At 44.9% G+C, this 20,620-nt stretch overlaps 1 protein-coding gene across 1 annotated transcript in view; it reads right to left on the bottom strand.

Annotated features, from left to right (window-relative positions):
* Window positions 1–20,620, bottom strand: part of JAKMIP1 (janus kinase and microtubule interacting protein 1) — a 165,222-nt gene that overhangs the window by 66,751 nt on the left and 77,851 nt on the right. The window contains exon 9 of the mRNA XM_074991717.1: window positions 3,081–3,209. Within this exon, the coding sequence (XP_074847818.1) occupies window positions 3,081–3,209 (129 nt within the window). The remainder of the gene's footprint in view (window positions 1–3,080; window positions 3,210–20,620) is intronic.

Raw genomic sequence — 20,620 nt, 5'->3', positions numbered from 1 at the left:
ACACCTAAGAGAGACATGTAAGGAATGTATCAGAGAGGTAGCCATGTTAGTCTGTAGCTTCGAGAACAACAAGAAGTCTTGTGGCACCTTATAGACTAACAGATATTTTGGAGCATAAGCTTTCGTGGGCAAAGATCCGCTTCATCAGATGCATGAGTCATGTAAGGAATGTAGAAGCAGGAATTTGAAGATGTGTTCCTTAAGATCACTTACATGGAAGGGGAAAGTTTCAGGGTGTATCTATGTAAATAAATAGTTGCCTTGCTTGCAATGCCTGCTGGGTAGTACATGAAGCAGTGGTGTTTTGCCTATTGTAAACAACTTGTTGTTGTAAAGTCACAACTTCTGTTACCATCCAATGTGAGAAATGTGGAATATCACCAATGCTTGAAATATTGTGGGCAGTCATCACTGTGGGACATGTATGTCATACAAGGCTCCCCTCAGCAGAGCACTCTAGAGCAGAAGCGGGGAGGGCATATTGGTTGAGCCAGCTGGGAGCCTTCTGGTCCTGCAGCCTTAAGTCTGCTTTGACTAGTCCTTCCCCCCACTGTCTGAAGACAGAATTAAAGCCCAGACCAACGCTGGTGTCTGTAGTTGTTCTGAGAGATTCTACCCTGGTGGATACTGAGATTCTTGTGGCTGGGCCAAGAGCTGAAATCACTGGCAGCTGAAGCCAGAGAGAGCTGAAATTGCAGGGTTTTGCCTAGAACCAAACCCACAAAACAGCAGGCAAGCAGACAGCCCGGCAGCTGATGGAGTGTGGTGGGCAAGTGGACGGCAAGGAGTGGCCAGCAGAGCGCAGCAGGCAAGCAAATGGGAAATGATCCTGCCCTGGCGTGGCAAGAGTCTCCATGTTGACGGACCTGTGAACTCTGGGTTGGTACGGACCAGACTGCACTATGAGCAGAGTTGAGGCAGAGGTGCACTCTATGGCTAGGATTCACTACAGTGCTCTGTCAACAAAAGTCACTGTCGGAAGAGCTTTTCCAGCAAAACTTCTGTTGACAGAATGTGGCCACACACAAAAGGCAACTGGGAGAGCACTCTGCTCTGTCGACGGAGCAGCCAGACTACGCAGCAAACAGGTCTGCCCATTGTTGTGGATGCCCTGTCTGTCAAGAGCGGCCCCCGGAGGAGTTTAAACAGCTTTTTCACTGACAAAATCTCTTAACAGCAGGACTACCCCTAAAAGCTTTGAGGCAAAGTGCTGCTGGCAAAACTGCTGTGTTTTGTCAAGATACTGTTGACAAATCCCATGTTGTGTGTGCATGCTCCACGAGCTTTTCTGACAATACCAGGGTTTTGCCAGCAAAACTTGCTAGTGTAACCTTAGCCTGTAAGTGGGGGTGTGCAGGTAAAGAGCTCTAAGCAAGGGAGTTAGGTCAGCAGACTCTGGGGACAGTCCCTTGCTTAATGGAGTTTACCTTTCCTTTGTTTAGAAATATTGCATGTGTCACTGTGCAAATTTATGTTATGCCACTGTTATTATCTCAGACAGGAAGAACTGTCTTTACAGGCACCCAGCAGGTAGGGTGAGATTGTCCTAGGTTACTGGATGGGGGCTCAAGCCAGTTGGTTGCATTAGTGACCGGACCTCCTAGGAAATGAAGTTGGCCCTTCTGGCAGATATCTATCATTAACAGAAGGGTTACAGAAGAATGGAGAGAGAAAAGTGCCTCATTCCAATCAACTCTCACTTCTGCATCCCCCTGTGTTCTGAATGATAAATTTTGAATTGAAGGATTGGGGGATGGGGTTGGGGAATAAGAACAACAAGAAAGAACACAAAGAAACTGAAATGCAGAGACAATTTTAGAGACTTCCCCAGCTCGAAGTGCCCTTAAGACACTAGCAGAGGTTTTGGCTGGAGAGACGAATGCTGAATTCCCTGTCTTATGTTTAGAACTTGAGTACAGCCTAAATTGGTTTGACAGAAAAAGAGCATGTGTAAGAACAGAGAGTGAATAGGAGACAGTGTATGTGAATGCTGAAAAGAGTGTTGAATGGAAAGCATTTGTGTGGAAGGTGGGCAGAGAGTGAATGGTTAATGATAGAAATGAGACAAGACACATGAGGGAGGGAGTTACAGCATGTGAAAGCAAGAAGGAGCAAAGGCTGATGGGTAGGGAGGAGTTATTATGACAACACCTGCTGCATGTACATGCAGAGAAATACACACCTGCCTCTCAGTCACCTAACCCGAGAGTTTGGGCCAAAAATAATTTAAATACAGGAAAATTAGCAAAAGTTATATTCTGGTTACAGATTTCTAAGTAAAACAATATGGTCAACTTCAGGCGTGCAAAAACCACACCGCACCCCTCAATCATGAAAAATTATGAAATTGGCTTCAAATTACTAATTTTTGAAAACAGTATTATTTGGGTCTTTTCATTTTCCTTCTGGGTTCAAGGTTTTCAAACTTTTCTGCACAGTACTGGCTGCAGTACATATTTTGCGGGTTAGCGAAAGCTTTTTCTGCATACATTTAGTATATAGGCTTTAATAAATTCACAAAATTCTCAATATCAAAAATGTAGCAAGACGACCCTGACAGTACCAAATAAATGATAACATTCTAGGATCAGCTACTGTGGAGCTGCTGTGCATTTTGTCAGTGTAAGTGCCTATTGATTCTCTTATTTTGACGAGCAAGAAATATTGTGATAAAAGGAAGGCTATTTCCCAAGCACTTTTAATATTTACTGGGTTTGACTTAAGAGGCGCATGGGGGAGGGAAGCAGCCAGATGGTCTGCGGGTCCCAGGTGACACCCTACTGAGCCAGCGGTGGCTCACCACTGCTGTAGCCTTTCCCCACAATAAGCCAAAAGTATATATTTTTTAGAAAAAAAAATCCAGTCTTTATTTTAAAATTTCAGTTATGTAGACTCCATCATGAGTTTTGATAAGTTGTTCCAATGATTAATTGTTAAAAATAGTTTAAAATGTATACCGTACTTCCCATCTTTTACTAGACTTAAAATTGTTCAAGTTGCAAATGCAGATATACTGAGAAACAGAAGAATTATTTCCATTCATTTTGTATGTTTCATTATGAAGACATTCTGCTACTCACATCATCCAAGTCTTCTTCTGGCGTTGCTGGTGTTCTGTCTGTTCTGTCTGTGTTATATGAAGTTACGGATGAGGTTTCCGAGTCAACAGATTCTTCATCAAATCCAAAAAATGTCTCCACAACATGCCTCTGAAAAGTCAGGTTTTCAAGGTTACCAATAAAACTCAGTAACAATTTAGCCATGATATCCAACCAGTTCTCAAGCAACAGCCACTATAGCCACAATTTATTCTGAAAACATATTTATTGTTCAAGCCAACTAGCTACACTCAACTGACCAAATAGCCAACTGACCAAATAGTTGGAGACCACAAGCTATAGCCTGTTCAAACAGACAAGCAGACAGCAAACAAGGTCTTCACTATCCCCTATTCTAGCTTTAGTTCCTAGATATATTGATTCTTACCAACAAGGACAAGAGGTTCAATATGAGACACTTTAGCAGTCCTGTTGATTCAACTGAACTACTAAGGACTGTAGGATTAAGTCTGTGGTCATCAACTGAGGGGGGACTGGGAAGACAATCATTAGAGAAAGAGAGGAAAGAAGAGTGTACTTCTCTCCATATGTACGTACCATTTGAATGCTTGTAAATAAATTATTTTTTCAGCATCTGTAACTTGAGTGCTTCAAAGAATCAAGCTGCACATTGCACTGGATAGCTTCCAAATATATTTATGCTCTACCACATGTATAAAATGCACTTAACCACACAAAAAAATTCATCTGTGTTTTGAGACATTAGGTAACTAACCCACTGGGATGCAATATATAAGACAGTGTTTGAAGAGGACTATATTGAATTCAAAAAATTATTCATTGGCATTTGTGATTCACATTGTTAATATCTCAAAATAGTAAAAGCAAAAATAAAAATATCAGCATTTAAAGCTTAAAATAACTATTGTTCAAAATTATTGCTATCAAGTTGAAGATACCAGTTCATATATCTCCATCTGTCTCAAATATTATCTTTTTAAAAATGTATTCTCTAAAACAAACAAATAAAATTACTGGCATGTTTAAGGAAAATTAATCTCATTTAATGAGATTTAATATTTCAATGAATATTCCTAAGGACTGAAAACACAAAATGGAATTAGTGTGTACGTATTACAACAGAACCACATTAAAAGGTGTAGTCAAGTAGCATATACATAATACTTATCACGAGAGATATTACATCAGCTATCAATGACAGCAGACAAATAAAAAGTCACAACTGTAATGAACCTGTATAGGATTGATTAAAAAGTAAAGTTGTCTTAAAATCATGACTCTGTCCTCCCCTTCTTTTACTTTCTTGACACATGCCCAGATTATACACACAAAATTCTCCCACTTGAAAAGCAAAACCATAGTTCAGACACTCAATTGTTAAAAAAATTAAGCTTAGCTTTTACTCTTCAAAATTATTTGAAAGTTGACAGTCAATACACAATATTTCTGTAATTTTTCACAAGCAAAAACTGCAGTATTTCTTCAATCACTGAGCAGCTCCTCAATGACTGAGCTTAGAATAGCTTAAAAAATAAAAGTAGGTGGCCAGCCAGCCATCTAGTGAATTCAGCATTGATGAATGTAAAATAATATGGGCTATCGTGCTTCCCCCTGCTCCACTTCAAAGATTCTAGAATCTAGCCAAAACAAGTCCCTTAGTAGTTCACAATTTATCTACTAGCGTCTCTTCAACATCCAATTAAAGTTACCAATTATCTGTGCATTATCTCTAATCACCAAAAAATGACCACACGTACTCCCCTTCTAGTGTTGTCCTGTGGAATATTTTGTGACTGTATTGTTGCTTTCACAAGGCTTAAGAACCGAATCTCAAAGTTCTCATATTTCATGGGTGTCTTCATTGCAATGTTGACTTGAGGCATAAACATAAACATTGTCCGTCACTCAGCCCCCTTTCCACATACACAAATTTCTAGCTTGAGCTAACTGGCACTTTCAGTTTGGGCAACTTAGCATTTTGGGGACATGGGTGAAGTTTAATGGTAACTACAACTGGAGCTGGTAACACAGTGGGGATATAATCTATGTGGTAAATTAGAACAACTAATCAATCACTAATCCAAATATTCTGTCCTGCCAATCAAGCCATTCGCTCTCGGATAAAGCAGTATTGCCTAGTGGATAGGGAACAGAAGATCTGGGTTCAATTTCTGGCTCTACGATTTCTATTGGATGACCTTGGACAAGCCATTTCACCTCTCATTTCCTAAGTTTCCTCATCTGTAAAATGGAGAGTAAATTGCTTTGAGATCTACTGATGTCAACAACAGTGTAAGAGGTGGCTCTTACTGCTTTGCAGCATTGCCACTCTCACTTGAGCTAGGCTGACTTGAGCAAAGTAACTCAAGTGGAATAGTTTCAACTAACTGTTGCTATGAAAACAAGCCCTTTTACTAGTTAAAAAGTTTCATTTACAAACTGAATGAAGAGCCTAATGTTTCTAGTATAAAATCTTCATTCAGATATGTTATGTTTGTGGTGAAAAAAAGTTCAAAACTTGAAAGGAAATAAAAGTGTAAAACAACTGGATTCTTCAGAACTCCACAGAGGCCACAAATATAGACACAATGCAACTGATAGATCTCAAGAGATGAGCCTTCCCTCAAGAGGTCGTTGAATCATTAGGAACTGCTATCCTGTCTATGCAGACACAAGCAAAAACGAAGGGGTCTGAAGTGCTAAAACCTGTTCAGGTACACCACTATTTTTAGTTATTCAATAAGCACCATGATTTTGCTAACGTTATTATGCTTAGGACAAAACATTTGGGACAGAAATAAATCTGAGCATTTTAATTCTTTCATTCGTATGCTCCCCAACCCTTTGCTTTATAGAAAGTTTTGCTTCCTTTCATTAAAAGTCCCATAGAAAGGAACAAATAAACCATGATGCACAATCAGACTATGAACCACAGACGTAAACACAGCAATATCTAAAGGGCGCATCAAGCACCTTCATTAACCTGAGGACAAAAGAATGTTTGTCAACACTGAGATGCTCTTCGCAAAGATTCAGACAAACTGTGGCAAGTTTCCTGAGTAATTCAACGCTGAATTCCTGTTGCTTTGAAAAGAGGAGGTGTTTTCATGGAATTAAAAAAAAAACACACACACAGAAGGCTCAAAGGGGTACTCATGTTAGTCTGTTGCTTCACAAACAACAAGCAGTCCTGTAGCACCTTAAAGACTTACAAATTTATTATGCAATGAGCTTTCATCTGAGGCAGTGGCTCTTACCCACAAAAGCTCATGACACAAAAGACCGGTCCTTTTGGTTTCTATAATAGATTCCTGTTGATTACAGAGATTATTTAAAAATATTAAGTGGTGATCTATATACAGACATATTTGTTACTCATCAGCATATCTAAACACTTAATTGGCATCCAGCCTCTGAGAAACATCCACACAAACTGTAATAAATAATGTAAATGATAATTAGGTAGAGGAAATTAATGCTTCTCATGCCAAAAACACTCAAAATCAAGGATAGGGAAGGACTGCTAATATTACATAAACTTGTGTATAATTATTTTGGTTTAGAGTGAATCTGTTTCATTTACTTTTTAAATACTGATAATTACTGTGCCTCTATGGACAATTTGCTTGTTTGCTTTTGCATTGACTACATAAATGCTGGGCACAATATAGTTTATAGCTATTGCACATCAATGGCATATTTATGAATTATATAATGAAATAATTACACAATTGCCACTCAAATTATCAGTAATTATTGCTTATTGTTGTCAGTGTGATGGCCTAATATTTGTAGTAACAGGTTACAAAATATATTCATAGCCGACACACAACAAACTAACTATCTGGGGACAATTAGGCAGGAGAAAAAAAAATCAGACACACAGCTAACACAAAGTTGATAAAGTGGTAAGAAAATGTTACTACCTGACAAATACTATGACAAACGAGACTATATATATACACACACACACACACACACACACACACACACAGATTATGACAGACTGTACACATTAAAAATTAAAATATATTTCTAAAATGTATATATTCTCATATTTGTTATTTTGCTTGCTTTTTAACTATACTCTTTCATAAAATGTTAAAATGTCCATCTCAATAACTGAAAATATGAAAAAGCAAAATCTGAAATATCTGGCAATAATTGGTGCAAATTAGATGTAATTTTGGATTTGCACACTAATATTTTCACACACACATTTACAGTATAATTGTGCATTAATTTTGCAATTAATGTTTAGAAGTACAACAGAGTAAATATATTTGTAGGACATGGCGATATATAAAATATTCTGCATAGCAGTGGTGACTCCTGTTGGGTCAAAACTAATAAATTTGATTAAAGTTGACAAAAAATTGTGATTCAGAGCCTGAGTTTCAAAATCTATAGACCATATTGCACAGTGATAGCCATAGATTAGTACTACATTTCTTTGAATTAGCTAGGTCTACACACACAAATCTAATTTGTGTACAACTGCAGCAACTTCATCTTCCCACATGATTTAAATATTACATATTATTTTCAAGTGATTAATTAAAACAGGAGAAGTGGCTAAATAACAAGCAACTAAATTACACTGTAATTTGAACAACTCAGCTTCTAATTTAAAGCCTCTTACCTTCATGTTTATAAGTCATTTCCTGGCAGCCAGAAAAATATAGGCACACCAGAGCACACAGACAGATAAAAAAAGAGAAATATAAAACAAGAAGTATGTATTCCATTGCAGTGGTCTGAAGACTGAACACTTTCAGTAATAACCACAAATGCAGCTCATTTAATATAGCCTACAAAGCAGTAATTACAAACCAGAGTCCCGCCATTTTACTTATGGCAATTTTGTTGATTTCAAAGCAGTGACTCTAATTTTCATTTTATTACTGTAATTCCATTCTATAGAGAAAAGCCCTTCCAGGGTTTCGTAGTTATGTCTCCATCATATAGCTCAAAAAACTAGAGAGAGAGGAAAAAAAAGATCTTCAAAATATTCTTATAACTTCAAGGAATCTGATGTTGAATGCAATTAGCAAGAAGGTTCTATCAGCTCTGGCTACTTTGTCTCATTGAAGAAAACCTAGGAGTTGGAATGTGTGGGTTGATTATATTTGTTCTATGGGTACGCTGTACTCAGGTTATAAAGCTCCAACCCACTGTGCTGCTTTTTACGTCCTGGAGACCTAAACTGGTTGCCAGCAATGTTCTACAGATTCATACATCCCACGACAATTAGAAGACGGTACGGTAGCAACAGTAACCTGGTGCAATCCAAGCTTTAGAAACCAGCAAAAGAAATACAGTTGGGAAAAACAGATGAGCCTTTGGCATTTCCAAAAGTGCACCAGCTGAACTTAAACTACAGTACAAGCTTTATGATCCAGCTGGATAATAAAAGATGCTGGTTATTCAAGCTGGGGCCAGCCGCCAGACAGCTCTGTGCGCCTGGCCAGGTAGTGGGCAGTCAGCCCCACAGCAGCTGGCCCTAGATGATCAGCAGCTGCAGCAGATGGCCCCAGACAGTCAGCTGGCCTGGAGGCAGATGCAACAGCCAGCTCTGGCCTGGTAACCAGCCCTGTCCGGTCAGCTGACCCCACTGCAAACATAGTAGCTGGCTCTGGTTGGTCAGCAAGCCCCGCAGCAGCTGGCCATGGCCAGGCAACTGTCCCCTCAGCATGCCAGATAACCAGGCTTTTACTGTACTGCTATGAGAGAAGAATGGATCAGGCAAGTAGACACTTCTCCTATCAGATGTCTTAAGTACCATAATATGAATGTAATGTCCTTTGTTCTACCTGACAAGCAAACTGACTGCAGACTATCAACATTAAAAAACAAATATGGAGGAGCTGTTGCTTCAGCACAACCTTTGCATGCTGAGACTTATGGAAGACAGAGCTTAAAAGCTACTGTCAAGCTCCCCTATACTCTTCAAAAAACTTATTATGAATATGTAGATGCATAACTGGAAAATGCTTTAAGCGAAATGAAACATGCAGCACACTTTTCAGTTACAATCTGCTAAATGTGTTTATTCTGTTTCGTGCATGTATCATTCTTCTGTGTGAAGTTAGAAATATGAAGTGTAAACCTGCTTAATTAATCTAGAACTTCTAGTGAGAACAATTAACAGTGCTGAAGGACTTACCGGCCTACTGTTCAAGGCAACAATCTGTAAATGGCTTTGTGTTTCCTCTAAGCCCAAACTGTGATTGGTCCTACAAGGACATGATGCCAGGCTACTTGATATTGGAACTCATTTTGAATCTTGTACTTTTCCACTCAAGGTGAGAAAGGTTTAAACCAAACACAGAGAATTCTTGCCTTGGCAAAGGGCATAAAAAGTTGGGGAACCAAACAATAGGGGGAGTTGCCAGATGCCAGCAGACCTACATTTACCACCCTCAATACTGGCTAGAAACCTCTCAGACGATACAGTGGGGAGGAATGGGTCCAAGCTAGGAGGCTGCCTAGATCATGAAAAAAATTATTAGAACTACTTTGTTCAATAAGAATTTGCATGTAACAAGTTGCTTGGTGCATCAGGTTTAATTGTCATGTTTTGTTTATTTTGGCTTAGTAACTCGCTTTGATTTGTCTGATTTCTCTTGAATTCACTTAAATCCTCCTATTATACTTAATACAAACACTTGTATTTATTATCAAGCCCAGTGCAAATAACTGTAACTCGTTTGGGAGGTGGGAGAAGAGCCACAGCTGTGCAACTCTCTTTCACTGATAAAGACAGTGAATCTCATGAACTTTCCATGTACAAAACTTTTATGGAGAGTAAGACAGATGTATTTGGGATTTTAATCCCTTTCGAGGGCTGTGTTCCTGGATGCTGTCAAGGCCCAATAGCTAGGGCGATCATATATCCCTTTACCAAATACGGGACAGGGGATATGGGGGGCAGGGGTGGCTCCTCCAAGCCCCAGGGAAGCAGCAGCCGCCAGCCCTCCCGTAGAGCCCAGGGGAAGTGGCAGTCACCAGCCTCCATGGGAGCTCTGGGGAAGCAGCAGCTGCCCACGCTCCCCCTGCTTCCTGGAGGCTCAGGGAAGTGACTCCCTCCAGCAGCTGCTGGCAGAAAAGGGGGCAGGGAGCAAATACGGGACAATGAGTCCCTTTTAAAAAATAAGTCAGGCTGACTTTTTGGCATCCCAAATATGGGGCGGATGATCACCCTACCTAAAGCAGAGACCTCCCATAGATGAGCTGTTTGGCATCTTTGTTGTGCTGCTTCAGGCTGTCACCCCAACTCTGAGCCTTGACTGAGGGAGACCAGAGCTTCTGACCCAGCAGGACAGGGTGATGGGGCACCCCAGAGGGCAGATATGTGGGCTCAGAGGTATGATCAGCACACTAGTGGACTGCTGTGATACAAACTGTCACAGATATCTCAGAAAATAAAAGTGTTTGGGTGCAGTACTTTCCCACTCAGGAGCACATCCATCACCTACTTATTAATTGACAAGTTGCAAAATTAAATCTTTGCTGCTCATGTGGCCCCTTGTTAGACCTTTGTTTTACCCTGGGCCTTCTTTTGTCTTCAACCACTTCTTCCTAAACCTTCCCAGGTCTCTTTCATATAGGACACTTCCATGTAAACCCCTCACAGGTTCTATTTCAAGTCCTCTGGTCTGAGCACTGTCAAGAGCCTCTTATAAAACTTCTCTTTGTCCTTGGCCTCTCTCAGACCGAGACTAAGGCAGCCCTTTTATGGCAGCTACTACGTTCCTGCTTACATGCACCTGAATCTATTCAAGTAAACTTTGACACAGAAAGAAGGCGGCTCAATCCCCCTCCAAAGTCAGTTCACTCTGTGACCATCCACCACATAGGCCATTACAATTTTATATTGAATGAGTCTCAGAAGAACCAAGCACGAAGACTTTATTTTCTCTGAGATAAAAATTATTAAACAACCTCCCTAATTAATACAGCCATCCTTATAATTTCTTCTCTTACTGTACATGTGAGCACAGTCAGATATGGATACAAATACCAGTCCAGACAGACAAAGCCACAAACTAATTTTCACTAGTACTGAAGACTTTCTGGACTTCCACTTTCACACTGTTCAAAAGAAATCTTTGCTTTTATATGCAGTACACAATGCTTGAAATTTGAGTTAGCTATTAACAGATTAAAGCCATGTCTACACGTGCACGATACTTCAAAGTAGCAGCACTAACTTCGAAATAGCGCCCGTCACGGCTACACGTGTTGGGCACTATTTCAATGGTAACATCGATGTTAGGCGGCGAGACGTCGAAGCCGCTAACCCCATGAGGGGATGGGAATAGCGCCCTACTTCGACGTTCAACGTCGAAGTAGGGACCGTGTAGTCGTTGCGCGTCCCGCAACATCGAAATTGCGGGGTCCTCCATGGCGGCCATCAGCTGGGGGGTTGAGAGACGCTCTCTCCAGCCCCTCAGCTCAATAGTGACCGCGTGGAGCGGCCCCTTAAAGGTCCCCTCCCCCTCCCTTTCTGTGCAGATAGCTGAGAGAGCGTGCAGGCGGCAGCCCAGACATGCGGCCAGCCTGCACGCTCTTGAGCAGCCCCAACCACCCCTAACCAACCTCATGGCCGCACGGCAGCCCCCCCAGTGCCCCCAGGGGACCCCCCCCAAGGGGAGCCAGGGCAGCCAGGGCAGCAAGCAGCAGCGGGGCCCCTCCTGGACGGAGACCGAGCTTCGGGACCTGCTGGGGCTCTGGAGTGAGGAGGAGGTGCTCCAGGTAATGGGGAGCAAGAGGTGGAACGCGGATGCATTCGCTCAGCTGGCCAAGAGGCCTGGCCACCCGGGGTCACCCTGCCCACACTCTGGACCATGTCCGCAGTAAAGTGACGGAGCTGCGGCAGGGTTACGCCCGGGCCCGGGATGCGGCCGGCCGATCTGGGGCCGCCCCCGTCACTTGCCCCTTTTACAGGGAGCTCAGGGACATCCTGGGCCCCCGGCACACCTCCTCCCCTCCGGCCACTCTTGACACCTTGGCTGAGGAGCCCCAGCAGGCCCCGGAGCCGGAGTCCGCCCCGGAGGTAAGCCCCGCACCCCAGAGGCCCCCCCTGGAGCCCACCCCGGGGCATTGCAGCAGGAGGAAGAGGAGGAGGAGGAAGAGGGGGACTCCTCCTCCGCTGAGACGGGGCTGCACATCATCCTCCCCTCCCGGAGCAGCAGCCGGGCGTCCGCCCCCCCGGGTGTCCCCGGACCGTGGGAGTGGACCTACACGTATGTACCCCCCCGGTGTACACCCCCGGGGTTGAGGGGCGGTGGTAATAGATATGTGGCCAGGGCCCTCCACATGCCCAGATGGCTATGGCCCCAAGGACAGCAGTGCAATGTCCCTCACAGGAGGGCATCAGCCCCTTCCCCCCGCCCCAGCACGACAGTGCCATGCCCCATCCCCAGGGCAGGGGGGAGCGGAACCTCTAGGGTCCCCTGGGAGGAGGGGGTGGGACACCCCGCAGCAGCAGCAGCAGCCACAGCAGCATGTGATGGAGTGGGGGGAGTGCAAATGCGAGACTCAGGCTAGATATGAGCAGAAAGCTGAATATTTCCCAGGGGCAAAGGATGATCCTGGGGCTACAACTGGCAGGTGACACCCCTGCCCTGAACAAAGAAGGGGGAGGAGCCGAGCTAGCTTTGAATCAGGGGGGGCCGCAGGTAGAGGCTAGGGGAAGGGAGAGCTGGAAGGCAGCCAGCCTGAGGAGGGGGAAAGCTACACCCCAGAGGGGCACCCCTTGGGGTCTTCTCCCCAGGACGGGTTGGAAGGACTGTCTCTGACTGCTGTACTGTCACTCCTGGGAGAAACTGGGCATCTGTGGCCTAAGAAACCTCTCCTGTCAGACCCTACTGAGTGAAGCGAGAGTCACTCCCGCCAGGGGACGGGGTGCAGTGCAGGGGAACCCGTGAACCCCATCACAGCAACATCTCCCGGGGACGGGGATGGGGAACCTGCAGCACAGGGGTGGGGGGACAAGGGCCACAGCTCGGGGCCCACACTAACGCCTGTCTCCACTCTTCTTCCCCACCTCCTGTGTTCCGCAGCTGCACCATCGGAAGGACCGGAGAGCGCCGGTGAGGCTTCAGTGGTCCCGGAATCCCCTCCGGGGCCATCACTCCAGGCCAGCCCCTCGGTGGAGGACCGACCGGCCCCACGGCGGGCAAGACGGCGGACCCCACAACACCACACGGCGGCGACGGACCCCCAGCTGCTGGCCATCCATCGCCGGCAGCTGGAGGTAGCGGAGCAGCGTCTGCAGGTGGAGCAACGCCGCCTCCACCTGCAGGAGCGGGTGCTGGCCTGGCGCCAAGAGGCATGGGGGGCCTACATGGAGACATTCAACCGTCTCGTGGACTACCTGGCCCCCTGTGCCGCGCCGGCTGCCGCAGTGCCTGCCCTGCCCACTCCACCCGCCACGCCACCCGCTTCTCCGCTCGTCGCCGCACCGTCCGCCGTTGCCCCGCCACCCGTCACCGAGGGCCAGACCGCCGAGGGACACCTGGGGCCAGCTGAGACTCGCCGGACGTATCTTCCAGTCCGCCCAGCCCCCAACCAGCCCCGGATAGGGCTGTGGCCGAGGCAGGGCTCCCGGCCGCCCACCCCCAGAGCCGGACTATAGGAGCGTGGGGCCCAGGACATGCCCCCCACCCCCCCGTATAGAGTTGGACTTATGTTTTTGTACCCCCCGTTTGCCCAGTCCCCCCCCCATGTAAATAGTTCTCCCCATCCTTGCAATCCCTGGTTTTCTGTTTTTTGTTACATGTAAATATATGGAAACTTTTTTATTATTCACTTATGTTATGCTTTAGTTAGTTGGTCTTGTACACAGTTTTGTCATTATTAGTTCAAAAACCAGTTGAAAAAAGAAAACCAGTTTCATTTTACCAACAAGTGCGTGCTTTTATTTGTCCAGGAGAAGTGGGGGGGGGGGTGCTGTTGGGTGCTCCGTGGTGTGGGCGTAGGGGCAGGGAGTGTTGTGGAGGAAGGGGGGGGCGCAGTGGGGGGCCTGGCAGAGTTCACCCCGCAGCCTCCTCGAAGTGGGCCCACAGGGCCTCCCGGACCTGGGTCCCTTTGGGGTCCACCTGGCGACTGGGGGCAGTGGGTGGCTGCAAGTCGCCCCTGCCGGCTTCCACAGCCCAGCCCTGAAAAAAGGCCTCCCCCTTGCTCTCCACCAAATTGTGTAGGGAGCAGCAGGCACCCACAATCTGGGGGATGTTGTTGGGGCCCGCATCCAGGCGGGTCAGGAGACATCTCCAGTGCCCTTTGAGGTGGCCAAATGAGCGCTCCACCACCTGGCGCGTGTGGTTCAGGCGCTGGTTGAAGCGCTCCTGGCTGGCAGAGAGATGGCCTGTGTACGGGTGCATGAGCCAGGGCCAGAGGGGGTATGCCGCATCTGCGACGACGCAGAGGGGCATGGTGGTGTCCCCCACAGGGATCTCCCGCTGGGGGATGTAGGTCCCCGCCTCCAGCCGGCGGCACAGGCCCAAGTTCCGGAAAACCCGGGCATCGTAGGTGCTGCCAGGCCAGCCCACATAAACATCCTGGAAACGGCCCCGGCTGTCCACCAAGGCCTGGAGGACCACTGAGTGGTAGCCCTTGCAGTTGATGTACCATCCTCCACTGTGTTGCGGGGCGCGGATGGGGATGTGAGTCCCATCCAGAGCCCCGAAGCAACTGGGGAAGCCCAGTGTGACAAAGCCCGCGATGGTAGCATCTGGGTCCCCCAGCCTCATGAGCCTGTGGAGGAGCGTGGCGTTGATGGCACGCACGAACTGCAGGGAAAGCACATGGGAGAGCACCAATGAGGGGTGTGCAGGGTGTGCATGGCCCTGCCCTCCCCTGCCCTGCCCTGCCAGGGCCCCCCTGCCCTGCCAGGGCCCCTCTGCCCCCCTGCCCCATGGGTCCTCTTACCTCCATAAGGACAGCCCCGACGGTGGCCTTGCCGATGCCAAACTGCTGTCCCACGGATCGGTAGCTGTCTGGAGTGGCCAGCCTCCAGACAGCGATGCCGACCCATTTCTCCACTGGGAGGGCAGGCTGCATGGCAGTGTCCTGGTGCCTGAGTGCGGGAGTGAGCCACTGGCACAGCTCCATAAATGTCTGCCGGCTCATCCTGAAGTTCCTGAGCCAGCGGTCATCGTCCCACTCCTCAAGCACCAGCCGCTCCCACCAGTCGGTGCTGGTGGGGTAGCTCCACAGGCGGCGGCATGTGAGGTGGGGGTGGGGGTCGGGGTGCTGCTGGGTTGGGGGTTGAGACCTGCTCCCCTGGGGGCCGCTCCTCCTCCGGTGTGGCAAGGAGGTGCTCAGCTGCCTCCTGCATGGCATGGATCAGGGCGAGTACTGCTCCTGCAGGGGGGGCTGGGTGGACCTCTGGCTGCTGCTGCTGCTGCTTGGGGTCCATGACTGCATCGCCCGAGGTCTGTGTGCCTATGGCTCCTCAGACCGCGTGCTGTGCAGGCTGAGTGTGTCTGGGAGGGGCCCTTTAAGGGAGCGGCTAGCTGTTGCCCCGGAAGCGCTAGTCCGCCCTGTGACCCTGTCTGCAGCTGTGCCTGGCATCCCTATTTCGATGTGTGCTACTTTGGCGTGTAGACGTTCCCTCGCTGCGCCTATTTCAATGTGGTGCTGCGCAACGTCGATGCTGAACATCGACGTTGCCAGCCCTGGAGGACATGTAGACGTTATTCATCGAAATAGCCTATTTTGATGTCGCCACATCGAAATAGGCTACTTCGAAGTAGGCTTCACGTGTAGACGTAGCTTAAGTGTAAGATATTCTTTCATTGATATTGACTTTTTTTAGCTTCCATTCTGAGATAAAATGATTTTATTAGTGTGTTTGAATCTGACTTGCTGAGCTCAGCTATGGGAGGCAATGTCCAATCAAACCAATCTGCCTATGTTTATGTTAGCTTCATTTATCTATCTACGCAAAAGTTTTGTGGAAAGGCCCTCTTGCTTGTTTTGCTGCTCAGCTGATTTCTATTAATTTTGCTGGACTTGATTATTTAGCCACCATTTTTAAATCATGTCTTGTCCATGAAACCTGGGAGTTGAGACAAAAGCACAGGCTTGTGGCCAGCTCCTGTCCAGAGATGTATGCAGAAAATATTCATTAAATTAATTTACTTCAGGACAAAATTTTGGCTCTTCATGAACGTTTCAGGAAGCTTGGCGTAGACCTACGTCAGACCTTTGAGACACTGCTACTTAAGGTAGTGGAGCTACTGTGGTTCCCATTTGCGGTGAGAGTTCTAGTCCACATACAGCAACAAAAGGAAAAACCATGACAAATCTAATGTGTCTTTAAAATCAATGTAATCTAATTTGGAGCTACACTAATTAATACATTAATCATAATTTTATGGTTTGTTTGGGTGCCTTAACTGAATTTACAGAACCTGAGATATTTAGATTACTTTTAGAGTCAATTCTAACTCTGAATTTCCTGAAATTATAAGGTTTTTTTATGATTATTACAACATCTCTGCCTTATGTTTCCCCTATGTATTTTCAACTTCTAATCAATATAGGAGTTTTTCTCTAGAAATTAAATAGAGTGGAACATAAAATATACACAGATATAAGGCGCGACGCTGAATATTTCACTCAAATAATATTATACGGAAGATAGAGTTTTCTGATATTACGTAGCTTCCTTTTAGTTACAACTTCTCCCTTCGTTACTTGAAGTCTGTCAGACAAAAGTGATCTAATAAGTGGCTTAGATTCTAAAAACTAGTCTACAATCTAACTCTAAATGATGATTTTGAAGTACATGACCTTGCACTAGCAATATTTTGCAAACATTTACAAGAAAATATTTACTTTTTTGAAGTATAAACCAATGGCCTCTCAGTGCCATTTATCACGAAAGAAAAAAAAATCAACATTTGTTTTATTTTTTCTACCATAATCCAAAGCAACAATGCTATCTATGTGGCAACTGCAAAGCACATCTGGGAAGGAGGGCTCCTTCAATAGTTTCTTTTCACTTTATAATCACTTATGAGCAGCATGTACAGTTATTCCTTTTTTTTTTTTTTGACCACCTTCTTACTAAGGACAAAAAATATCACAAACAGAGAGGCTAACAACTTTGACTTAATGCCAAAGGCTCAATTATTACGCAAGAACACTTCAAGAAATCTTGGCTGTTTGCCATGGTACGATTTATGAAGTTATTATTGACATCAATTAAGATTCCACAGTAAAAGAACTGCCTCCTGGTGACGTGAGAAAATGGGCAATCATTAGAACACTTCCAAACCCTTTGGACCTTTGGGTGGTCATGCTCTATTTATGAGTTTTAACTCAGGCTAGTGACAATGTTTTGTTCAATTGCTCTTAAATAAAAATGCACTTTTTTTTCAAATCCAAAATTTTTTGGGAGCAAGGCGGGGCAGGAGACCCCACCACAAAGGGAATGTCAAAGTGGAGTGCTTATTTCAAAGCTGCCCCCATCTTCACTGTTAATCTGAAATTCAACGTTTGTTCATGCGACTGCCATTATGCTAATGAGGTGCTGAATATGCGTGTCAGTGACTCATTAGCCTGCTTCGAATTGCCTCATTACTGTGCCCCCTCCAATGGGACAATGGTAGTGCAGCAGCAGCCCCAGTTTAGCCTTACCCCTGAGATTTATCTCCTTCCACACATTCATTTCTTCAATCCCCAAAATTCCTTCTCCTGCAAGAAATAACAAACGAGCCAACATCTGCTCCTCTAAGGCCAGGTCTACACTATGCTACTTCTACACTATGCTACTTCTACACTATGAGATAAATTTGAATTTAAGGCAGTTGGCTCGATATTACCTTTTCTATCCTCTTTCTTCTAACTTTGCACCCTTCACGCAGGGAAGAGTGGGTGGAGGACCAGTCGAGAATACAGACTGTTCACAGAAGTTGTATAATGAACTGGGAACCCAAAAAACCCACTCTTCGGCAACTCTTTTTTTCCCCACCCCTAAATCTTTACTATCAACTCTTTCTTCAGGCTTTTCATTATCCCTGTGTTATTTTCAGGGGTCAGATGTAATCGAGGGAGGGGGGAAGGGGGGATAGTCAGTGGATGGCCAGTGGAGAAGACACACACTTACTGACTGTTATAAAATCTTTGATAATTTAGTTACAGAAGAAAGATTTCTATTAACTTTGCCATCTTTTTTGATGCCCTACTTTTCTTTCCTTCTGACTGGAAAAATGGACATTTGCTCACCATGGAAGGGGAATGATGGCAAAGCAATGTGGTAAGATGATGTCAAATACCAGTAAACATACCCAGAATGCTATGGGGATGAGGGAACTGTGGGTTAGTATCCCACAATACACTGTCGCAACAGTCAATGTTTGCCGATTGAGTGTGGCAGCAATAAGTCGACTTTGTGAGGAGCATGTAGGGAGGTGAGGATAGTCAAACTTGAATTTATAAAATCCAGCATTACAAAATTAGTATTAACAAATTTGAATTTATCTTGTAGTATAGACATAGCCCTAGGGGAATACACTGATTTCAGATATGCAGTTCTAGCAACTGAGTACCTAGAATCAACGTATCTGAAATCAACTTAACTGACTGAGGGAGGTCAATGTGAGCGTTTTGCCCATTATCCTCCCTTACTCCTCATGACAGCCAGGAATACAGGGGTTGACTGTCGACTGCCCAGACAGATTGATTTCATATGTCTCTACCAGATGCATAAAATCAAATTCCACATAGTAAGGACAAGCCCTTAGACAAGGTAGAGAATTATCTGTTCTCCCATCACTGTTCCCAGGAGCAGGGCTCACTTCACCCTTTTGTTTAGCTGGCTCTTCTCTGCATGTCTATCTAGCACAGTATGCCACATCTCTCCTGGTGACCCTCGGCCTGAAGAAATGGAAGGATGTTCCCAAACTGCAAAAAAGGCAAAACCAGACAGTATTTATAAAGAAAGACCAGACTGGTCCATCCCCTCACCAGCTACAAACTTTACTTTCCCATCTCCTTCCACATCATCCTTTCTGGGCTCCCTAGGAACTATAGCTACTGGCCACTTATCCTGGTAATATGTAACACTTCAGGTACAGCCAGTGTCTTAAGAGTTAAAATATATTACTTATGCAAAATGAAGTTAAATTCTGCTACTTCTTCTACAACTGTCCTCCTCTTTTCACTATTCTGGTATTTACAATTCCACCTTTGTTTTGCATAGGCAATATGAAATAATATTTTGTATTGTAGGTCTGTTGGTAGTTGTATCCATCTCCCTTCTTAGGAAGGGATGGACTGTGTAATTTTTGCTTGATATTTTATGTCTCTTCCTGATACAGTTGCTACATTCTTACTAAAACAGAGAAACCCCATTGATACTTGTGCTCACTTAAGGCTTAGTATGGTAAGCACAAATAATCAGAAAACAGAATATTGAATAAATCAATTTTTGATGACACCATAGACTCAGAACTGGAAGACACATTAACTTTTGTAAATGGCTGCCAACTAATCAGCAGGACAATGGAAATGTTCCTAAATATCTATGTAAACACCCATAGTTTACAGGTCTACAGGGTTGCTTTTGGGGGAATGGAGTACATTAGGTCTTCACTAAGTTTTCTGGTAACATTAGCCATTCCCAAATCAGATAATTTATTCATTTCTCTTTTTTTCCACATTTTTCCATCAGTAAGGAGAAGACACATTTAATTATCTTATGCTGGTAAAAATGTATGTTCAGGGACAATCATGCAGAGCTACTGACAGTTAGGGTCTCACAAAAAGGTGGCATAGTGTGTACCAAGAATGCCATTCAGAAGGATTTTGATGTCTTTACTGGTCTGGATCTAAACTGTCATCCCATTCATGGGGAAAACAAGGTAGATAAAAAGTTTCTTTTGCAATTGTGGGAGTCATTATTTAAAAGGTGAGACTGATACATGGTGGATGTGAAAGGCAATGACCAATCACATTGAAGCAGATATAATTATTTTTAAAATTATTAAATATGAATAGGTTGAATTTATGGGGAAAATTTCACATTTGTCAGTTGGAAAAAGTCTGGTCATGCATGCCCTATTAGGTAGATAATTTAAATATTAATGTAAAATATCTTCTGGGAAGTGAAGGAAATGTTAAAAAAATACATAAAATTGATTCTTAAATCATTCAATAGCTCTTAGCAAAAGTGTTCAAAAAAAATCAACGTAATCTCCACAGAAGTGTGTCTACACGTGCCCCAAACTTCGAAATGGCCATGCAAATGGCCATTTTGAAGTTTACTAATGAAGCGCTGAAATGCATATTCAGCGCTTCATTAGCATGCGGGCGGCAGCCGCGCTTCGAAATTGACGCTCCTTGCCGCTGCGCGGCGGGTCCAGACGGGACTCCTTTTCGAAAGGATGCTGCCTACTTCGAAGTCCCCTTATTCCCATGAGCTCATGGGAATAAGGGGACTTCGAAGAAGGTGGCGTCCTTTCGAAAAGGAGCCCCATCTGGACGCGCCGCGCGGCGGCAAGGCTCATCAATTTCGAAGCGCCGCT

This window comes from Carettochelys insculpta, chromosome 4 (genome assembly GCF_033958435.1).
Source record: "Carettochelys insculpta isolate YL-2023 chromosome 4, ASM3395843v1, whole genome shotgun sequence".
Taxonomy (NCBI): Eukaryota; Metazoa; Chordata; order Testudines; family Carettochelyidae; genus Carettochelys; species Carettochelys insculpta.
The sequence above is the reverse complement of the archived record's forward strand: the minus strand, read 5'-3'. Positions and strand labels throughout refer to the sequence as shown.